This window comes from Mercenaria mercenaria, chromosome 6 (assembly GCF_021730395.1).
Source record: "Mercenaria mercenaria strain notata chromosome 6, MADL_Memer_1, whole genome shotgun sequence".
NCBI lineage: Eukaryota > Metazoa > Mollusca > Bivalvia > Venerida > Veneridae > Mercenaria > Mercenaria mercenaria.
The window spans coordinates 38136743-38147027 of NC_069366.1; the positions used below are offsets into that span (position 1 = coordinate 38136743).

General features: G+C 35.8%; 1 protein-coding gene across 2 annotated transcripts in view; it reads left to right on the top strand.

Annotated features, from left to right (window-relative positions):
• The window catches only part of LOC123549099 (uncharacterized), an 82484-nt gene extending 72462 nt beyond the window's left edge, over positions 1-10022 (top strand). For both annotated transcript variants that reach the window (XM_045336907.2, XM_053545651.1), the window contains exon 3: positions 9570-10022. In XM_045336907.2, the coding sequence (XP_045192842.2) occupies positions 9570-9587 (18 nt within the window). In that variant the 3' untranslated portion in view covers positions 9588-10022. The remainder of the gene's footprint in view (positions 1-9569) is intronic.
• The last annotated feature ends 263 nt before the right edge of the window (positions 10023-10285 follow it).

Here is a 10285-nt window from a genome sequence, read left to right on the forward strand (position 1 = left end):
TAAATGACAAATTGATAATGCAAAATGTTATTTGTAACATGCTTAATATCAGATATTTTGTATGGAAGGCCGATGCGCCATGCTTATTGCCAAATGTTAAATGACAAATTGATAATGCAAAATGTTATTTGCCAAATGTTGAATGTCAAATATTGACTGTCAAACGATAAATGCTAATTGTTAATTGAGAAATACGAAACAATTAATGCTTATTGCTGATAACTTATTAAAAGTCGCTGACTATATCAGTGTATGAATGCATCCTTTAAACAGTCATTGGTCCTTGTTATATAACTTTGTCTCTATTACAAACTTCTTTTTTTAAACATTTTAAGAGTAACGCTGAACAGTTTCGGTCCAGTATTATTATGGTCGGTAGAACATGTTATTGTTTCAAGTCAGACTGGTAGAATATTATATGTCTTCAAATAATTAAAAGTTACATTCATTATGTTAAGAGGTAAAATTTATTAATTTATAAATTTAAAGAAACTGACTTTTAGCATTTATCATTTACCAGTAAGCATTAGCTTTTTGACATTTGGCATTTTGCATTTGGTATGTAGCATTAAGTCTTAAGTTATTATACCCCCCTTCGAAGAAGGAGGTGTATATTGTTTTGCTGATGTCAGTCGGTCGGTCCGTAGACCAGTCGGTTTCTGGATTATTACTCAAGAACGCTTGGGAGCAGGATCGTGAAAGTCGATACGGAGGTTGATCATAACCTGCAGATGACCCCTATCGATTTTGAGATCGGTAGGTCAAAGGTCAAGGTCACAGTGACCCGGAACAGTTAACGATTACTTGAGTTGAGTATGCTTGGGCCTAGGACCACGAAAGTTAATAGGGAGGTTGATCTTGATCAGCAGATGACCCCTATTGTTTTTGGGGTCAGTAGTTCAAAGGTCAAGGTCACAGGGGCCAGCATTAAGAGGATAGTGCTAGGACGGGTCAGTCCGGTGTCAGTATAATGTGACTGGGTGGGGTATCATGCCACGTGTCTACGGCGTGTTATTCCAGTGAGGCAGCACTATAAAGTTGGGCATTGTGCTCACTGCTACAAGTAGACACAGTCGTTTATATGACTGAAAAATTGTTGAAAAAGACGTTAAACCCGAACACACACACTGAACCTTGAAAATGGTTTCTGCTCAGTAACTTGAGAACCACTTTACCCAAAACCTTCAAACTTTGTAGCATGATTGGACTTTGAAGTCATAGCGATCACAGGATGGGACAACCCATCATGGGGGCATACATGTTTTACAAACATCTCTAGTTGGCATTTAGCATTAGGTAATTGGCAGTTAGCATTTGCTATTTGGCAATTAGCATGGCGCACCGGCCTTCCAAAATTTCCTGTTGCCAAATGCTAAATGACAAATATTTAATGCTAAATGCCAAATACTTAATGCTAAATGCTACATTCGAAATGCTTTATGCCATTTACTCAGTGCTAAATGCTATATGTCAAATAGCTGATGCTTATTGCCAAATGATACTTGCTAACTGTCAAGTAACATTTAAAGTCTACTAGTCACATGTTCTACTGGTCATGGGAACATTGAACCCATTTCTTTTTAAATTCTAAAATGGATAGAAAAATGTTTTTTTAACAGATACAAGGTTATGTGAGAATTCCAATGAATTTTAAAGGATGCATTCATCCACTGATATATTTAGCTCGTGTCTGAATAACCACTTAGCAATAAGTATTTAGAAGCATATATTGTTTCACATTTAGCAATTAAAAAGTAGCATTTATCATTTAATAATTTCCGTTTGACAGTTAATATTGACATTATGCATTTGTCAAGTAGCATTTTGGACTAAATGTTTGGCATTTGGCAATTAGCATGGTTCACCGGCCTTCCATGTGATGGAAGGCCATTGTGCCATGGTAATTGCCAAATGCCAAATATTCAAAGCTAAATGCGAATTACCTATTGCTTAATGTCAATTATTCAATGCTAAATGCCAGTTACTTAACTAAATGCTAAATACCAAATGCTTTACATCATATACTTAATGCTAAATGTCAAATAGTTAATGCTTATTGCATAACAGCTTATCGTCAAAGTCTTTAACTTTATGAATTAATGATTTCTATCTCTTAACTTAATGAAGGTATCTTTTGATTTTTAAGCTATATAATATTCTGCCAGTCTGAAACAGTAACATGTTCTACCGACCATAAGAACATTGGACCGAAACTTTTTACCCTAAAAATGTTTAGAAAGTCAGTTTTCATAAGAGAAAAGGTTACGTAACAAAGGCCAATGACTATGTAAAGTATGTATTCATATACTGATATATTCAGCTTTTTTCATATGCAATTAGCATTTGGCATTTATTGTTTTGCATTTTTCAATTAACAACAATAGCATTTATCCTTTGACAATTACTGTTTGACAGTCATTATTTGACATTAAGCATTTGGCAAATAGCATTTTCGTTATCTATTTGTCATTTAGCATTTGGCAATTAGTATGGCGCACCGGCCTTCCATAATATGCTTAAAATGAAAAATGCTAATCGTCTAATTAGTAAATGACCTTTTTAAAATTATTTCAAAACATTTAGTGTTCTACCAGTCTGAATTAGAGCAATTATTTGTTTTTATGGTGATGGGAACATGGGACTGAAACTGTTAAGAAAAAAGTTTTAACAGGGACAATGTTACGTAACAAAGGTCAGTGGATTTTAAAGAATGCATTAATTTATGATATATTTAGCTCTTTATTTGAATAATCACTTGGCAATAAGCATTTGGTATATATTGTTCAGCATTTCGCAATTTACAGTTAGCATTTATCATTTGACAGTTGCTATTTTTGACAGTCAGTATATGACATTAAGCATTTGGCAAGTGCCCTTTTGTACTTAAACTATTTGGCATTTAGCATGTCACACCCGCCTTCCATAATGATCTATACATATCAGTAACTTTTGATTATTAGAAAAGCGTGTAATGTTCTACTAGTCTGATTGAAGAGATAACATATTCTACCAGTCATGGGAACACGAGACCGAACTTCTTTACTCTAAATGTTTAGAAAAGTTTTAACCGAGACAAAGTAATGTAATGGAGGCTGATGACTTCTTAAAATGATGCATTAATCCACTGAAATATATAAATAAGCATTCAGCAATAAGCATTTAGCATTTATAGTTTCAGACTTCGCAAATAACAATTAGCTTCTACCATTTGACAATTACCGTTTAACGGCGGTCAATATCTGACATGAAGCATTTGGCAGATAGTATTTTGTACTATTAAATATTAAGCATTTGATAATTAGCATCGCGCACAGACCTTGCATAAAGAGTGGTGAGTCAAGCTGAATGAGACATACTTTTTGCTAAAAGTCAAATACTTGATACTAAATACCAAACGCTATTTGCTAAATACCAAATGCTAAATAAGCTGCTGTCGATATGCTAATAGTCATATTCTTTTACATTATGACTTAGTGATCTGTATCCTTTAAACTACTAGTAATGAATGTAACTTTTGATCAGTTGAAAAGGTAATGTTCTACCAGTCTGATTTGAAGCAGTAACATGTTCTACAGGTCACGGGTATGGAGGGTATTATCCGCCACAGTACAAACTTATATATTTCAAATTAGTAATTGCAAAGTCCATGCACCTAGATGACAACTTCTAACATCCTGTGAATGTAAATTGCTTTTTTGCCCCTTTCAAATTGATAATTATAAATTACATGCATCAAGATGACAAATTCTTACTTCCTTGTGTAGACTAAATTTTGCAAATGAGAAATTTGAGTTTACACTTATGCAAATCCCAAATTCTTATTCCCATGCATGTACATTTGATGTTGCAACGTGGTAATTACCGAATTGTATTTCATTCAAGTGCAATAGTGATAAACTTACTGAAACAAGTTTATAGTCAGTCCTACAGTTATTTTATCTTTAAGCGTCGACACAAGCCGTAATGTAAGTTCATACTATATTAAATGGTGATAATGCAGTTTTTATACACTTCAATAAGCTATTCCAGAAAATATCCGCCCCCTCCCCCTATAGAAAGTATTTCAGCCCACAAATACCCCCTTGAACACCCCCTGAAACACCCCCTTGTACAAGCATAAGTAAGGGAAACACCCCCTGGACAAAGTAATTTGGAAGGCATTTTTCCAGAAAAATACCGTGAAAGACCCCCCCACCCCCTGGACGCGCACCATTTGGACAACCTATGGAAGGCATTTTTTTATAGAAAAAAAAACACACCTCGCCCGGACAAGCCATTTCAAAAGACCCTCCTGGACAGACACCCACTGGACAACCTATGGAAGGCATTTTTTTTTTTTCTGAAAAAAAAAAACATCCATGTACAAGCTGTCTCTAGAGACCTCCCCCCCCCCCCCCCCCCCCCCACCCCTGGACAAGCTGTGGAAGGCATTTTTCTTTAGAAACACACCTCCCTGGAAAAGCCGTCTCAAAAGACCATCTTAAACAGACACCCACTGGACAACCTATATGGAAGGCATTTTACCTGAAAAACACCCCCCTCGAAAAGCTGTCTCCAGAGACCCCCCTGGACCGACACCCCGTGAACAACCTATATGGAACAAGCATTTTTTCGAAAAAACACCCCCCTGGAAGAGCTGTCTCAAAAGACCCCCCCCCCCCCCCTCCCAAAGTTAAACAGACACCCACTGGACAACCTGTGGAAGGCATTTTTTTTTTAAACTAGCCCCTGGAAAAGCCATCTCAAAAGACTCCCTCCCGCTAAAAACAGACACCCGCTGGAAAACCTATATGGAAGGCATTTTTCCTGAAAAACACCCCCTGGACAAGCTGTCTCCAGAGATGTCCCTGGACAGACACCTCCTGGACAACCCGGAAAATAGGCTGGTTGTCCAGTTTGTTTAGGGGGTGGGGGATCTTTTGAGACGGATTTTCCAGGGGGTGTTTTTTTTTTTAGAAAAAATGCCTTCCATATATTGTCCAGGGGTGGGAGTGTGGTCTGTCCGGGGGGTGGATGTGATATCTGGAGACAGCATGTACATGGGGGTGTTTTTCAAGAAAAATGCCCTCCATAGGTTGTCCAGGAGGTACACTGTGTCAAATTACATTGTCCAGGAGGTATTTCCCCTATGCTTGTCCAATATTTGTGGGCTGAAATGCCTTCTACGGGGGTGCGGATATTTTCTGGAATAGCCCATTGAAGCGCCCTCTGTCTTCAAAGGGAACCGGTATTTCTGGTTCCTTCTTTGTTATAATATCTATGTAGCTGGATACCAATATTACTGGTACCCTTCTAAGTTCCATTTTTCAGATTGTAACTTTTAAATGCGTACAGACAAGTTTCCTATTATAACTTCTAAGTTTGAAAGTACGAAAATTAAAAACTTTCTGAATGAAAAATATGTGAATAATAACACTTGATGAAACACTTGTAAAGAGTATTATGAAATTTACAGTTAGTGATTAGCAAATTAGGACTTAGAGAAAGAAATATACGGCGTACAATTTGAAAGGTGCAAAAAAGCAATTTACATTCACAGGAAGTTAGAAGTTGTCTCCTAGGTTCATGGAATATGTATTTACTAATTTGAAATATACAATATAACAGTTTGTATTGTGGCGGATAATACCAAAAAGCAATTTGCATTCACAGGAAGTTAGAAGTTGTCATCTAGGTGAAATATGTAAGTTTGTATTGTGGCGGATAATACCCTCCACACACGGGGTCATAGGACAAAACTGTTTACAATGAAGGCTAATAAATGACTATTTATCCACTGAAATATTCTGAATATGCACATAGCAATAAGCATTTAGCATTTATCGTTTCGCATTTCGCAAATGACAATGAGCAAATATCGTGTGACAATATGCATTTGACAGTCAAAATTATGGAAGGCATATACATAGAAATCATTAATTCATAAAGTTAAAGAATTTGACGATTAGCATTTAGCAATAAACAGTAGCTATTTGACATTTAGCATTAAGTGTATGACATAAAGTATTTGGTTTGTAGCATTTAGTATTAAGTAATTGGCATTTAGCATTAAAGAATTGGAATTGGCATTTAGCATTAGGTAATTCCATTAACTGCAAAAGAATTTGACGGTCAGCATTTATCTTTTGGCAGTAAGCATTAACTATTTACATTTAGCATTTGGCATTTAGCACTCTGTATATGGCATATAACATTTAAAGCACTTTTATTTTTCTACCAAGATTTCAATAACATTTATTCGTCAAATGAACGATGGGATCGTTTGTTCGATTCCTGGGCTAGACGTATGTTCTCCAAGACGATTTGATAAAAACATTGTGTCTGAAATTATTTGTCATCTGCCTCTGATTCATATGAAGAAGTTGACAGTTACTTGTGGATAAAAGGTTTCAGACCGTTTATGGGTACAAGATCATGGCCAAGTTCAAAAACCAGCCGGATAGTCTTAGTCGTTCTGGTCCCCTTGAATAAGTCACAAGAGACAAAATTGATAACTAATCTGCTCAAAAAGTTAATTAAAAGTGAAAAGTAATTCGCTGTGCTGGGCATATTGTGACAGTTTTGCGCTTTTGTTTATTAGCCCACCATCATCAGATGGTGGGCTATTAAAATCACTCTGCGTCCGTGGTCCGTCCGTCCGTCATTCCGTCCGTCCGTCCGTTAACAATTTCTCGTTATCGCATCTCCTCAGAAACTACTGGGGGGATTTTGACCAAACTTTGTCAGAATGATGTATTGGTACCCTAGTTGTGTCCCCCTGAAAATCAGACTGGTTCAACAATTTATGAGTGAGTTATGGCCCTTTGTTTATTTCTATATTTTACATAAATTTATATAGGGAAAAACTTTGAAAACCTTCTTATCCAAAACCACAGAGCCTAGGGCTTTGATATTTGGTTTGAAGCATCATCTAGTGGTCCTCTACCAAGATGATTCAAGTTATTTCTATGGGGTCAAATATGGCCCCGCCCTTGGGGTCAAATAGTTTATAATGACTTATATAGGGAAAAACTTTGAATAACCCCTTGTCCAAAACCACAGGGCCTAGGGCTTTGATATTTTGTATGTGACATCATCTAGTGGTCTTCAACTAAGATTATTCATATTATACCCCTAGGGACAAATATGGCCCCGCCCTGGGGGTCATATGGTTTACATAGACTTATATAAGGAAAAACTTTGAAAATCTTCTTGTCCAAACCACAAAGCCTAAGGCTTTGATACTTGTAATGTAGCATCATCTAGTGGTTTTCTACCAAGTTTTTTCAAATTATCGCCCTAGGGTCAAAAATGGCCCCGCCCCAGGGGTCACATGGTTCATATAGACTTATATAGGGAAAAGCTTTTAAATGTTCTTGTCAATAACTACAACATTCAAATTTGGACCACATGTATATTTTTGAGTGGCAAGATGAACCTTGACATGAGTTGACCTTGATTTGACCTAGTGACCTACTTTCACATTTCTGTAGCTACAGCCTTCAAATTTGGACCACATGTATATTTTTGAGTGGCAAGATGAACCTTGACATGAGTTGACCTTGGTTTTGACCTAGTGACCTACTTTCACATTTCTGTAGCTACAGCCTTCAAATTTGGACCACATGCATAGTTTTGTGCACTGGAAAAAACTTTGACCTTGATTTTGACCTAGTGACCTACTTTCACATTTTTGAAGGTACAGGCTTCAAATTTGGACCAAATGCATAGTTCCGTGTTTCAAAATGAAATTTGACATTGATTTTGACCTAGTGACCTACTTTCACATTTCTCAAGCTACAGCCTTCAAATTTGGACCACATGCATAGTTTTGTGTACCGAAAAAAACCTTGACCTTCACATTGACCTAGTGACCTACTTTCACATTTTTAAGATACAGGCTTCAAATTTGGACCACATGCATAGTTTTGTATTCCGAAATAAAATTTGACCTTGATTTTGACCTAGTGACCTACTTTTACATTTCTCAAACTATAGCCTTCAAATTTGGACCACATGCATAGTTTTGTATACCGAAATGAACTTTGACCTTTACATTGACCTAGTGACCTACTTTCACATTTTTAAGGTACAGGCTTCAAATTTGGACCACATGCATAGTTTTGTATTCCAAAATAGAATTTGACCTTGATTTTGACCTAGTGACCTACTTTTACATTTCTCAAGCTACAGCCTTCAAATTTGGACCACTTGCATAGTTTTGTTTACCGAAATGAACTTTGACCTTAATGACACTGATTCTGGTATGCCTGGTATGTGGCCTATGGAGATGATAAGGTCTGCGTATTGGCGATAAGGGCCAATACACAAGTCGGGACCATTGGTAGACTTGCTTCTGTTTATCATAATAAGCTACTGTATAGCTACTGTGCGTTAAATAAATTGCAGGTGATATTTTTCACCTTTATAACAAATTAGTTCTCACCTTTATAACGAGTTTAGAAAGCTTGATTGAATTAGGGCTAAATAAACAAAGTGATAAGATACAATAGTGTTTTATCATATTTTTAATAAAGTAAGTTTTTTAACAATTACATCTCATTAATGCTGTTTATTATTATCAAAAATATAAAAAATGCATTCAGGCACATAGCTTTTAGAAGTAATAAATTATTGTGTATTTTGAACAATGATATATCTTTATTGCTGGATTTTATTATATACAAAAGAACGTTACGATTATTTAAACAACACAAGAGGAATTAAGCATTTTTAATATATAACATCCTTCTGTCTATATACCTTCTCTATCTATTAAAAATGCAACTGAACGCTTCTTTAATTTCTAATAAAATCCAGCAATTATCTTTTTTTTTTCGTTTTTATTTTGTTACTTTTGATAAAAAGATCATAATCATTGAATAAACAATCTTGTAATTTCTCTTATTAAGTTTTGAATAATTATTTTATAGTGAGAATTGCTTTGCTGTAAGAGTTATAATTTAACTGGCCAGGACATTACTCACATGACTGAGCAATCAAAATTAGCATCTTAACAATTAAAATTTTGTGTACATGCTGAAAAAAGACTAAAAAAACAACAGCATTTCAATTAATAAAATGCAAAACACAGGAAATAACCAATTTACCTGTAGGCAATAAAATTTATGATTCTCTGACAATAATTAGGCTACATGTCAAGTCTACAGGGGTTTTATGGACCCTTATCAGACTGGACCAGACAGGATCTTGTATATTGGGGATTAAAAAGTCTGGTATTTGGGTGGGGGGGGGGGGGTCACTTATATAGGAGATTTTCTTTGTCTTTAAGATTGACCTAGTGACCTACTTTCACATTTCTGTAGCTACAGGCTTCAAATTTAGACCACATGCATAGGATTGTGTACCGAAACAAATTTTGACCTTGACATTGACCTAGTGACCTACTTTCACATTTCTCAAGCTACAGCTTTCGAATTTGGACCACATGCACAGTGTTGTGTACGGAAATGAAATTTGACCTTGAGGTAGTCAGTAAGTCTTGAAATTTGGAACATTCAAAAATGGCACATTGATGGGCGCCAAGATCACTCTGTGATCTCTTGTTACTGTTGTTTTCTTCATTGCAGGTCGATTCTCGGAGATAGCAGGCGTCTGTATGAAGTATAACGGAATTCACTTCTTGCTATTTTGAGAATGCAGTTGGGGTATTTTCATTTGGTGGAGAAAGGCTGTGATTCTCTAAACAAAAACGTTTCGGTGTTTGAAATAGTTCTCCGTTTGTGCCACGTGTGCAACACGTTTTAAAAACTAAAAAACTTGTTTAATTGCATAAAGAAACAGGCGTCAGTCAAGTATTAGTTCCAGTATATGAAGGAAAACAGAACAGTCGTCGATGGATAATGCTTCAACATTTGCACGTTGAATTCATTCGATGAATAACGTAAGAAGAAGGAGCAATATATAAAGAAGGGATGGTTGGCATACTGATGTAGTGGTGCAGTTTTATATAAGGACTGCTCGTATTGTTTGATTGTAAATGAGAACTTTTCCATGTTAATACTTGGTAGAAATGTTAATTGACATGTACAGTTACCCGTGTAAAAGAGTTACTGTGTAACTTGTGTAAAGGGCATATATAATAGTATGTGTATATTTTGTCATTAAGACGATTTTACTGATTTGTTGTAAGGATATAATATTGCTGCTAAAAAGGTGCTGTACATTTATATTTTAATTTAGAGACCGTATTCTCTTTTCATCGGACGATGGTACAAACCGTTTTATTGATTTGGTATATATAATTTGTGAATTCACATGTACATACGAAAACTAGGTTAGTTTC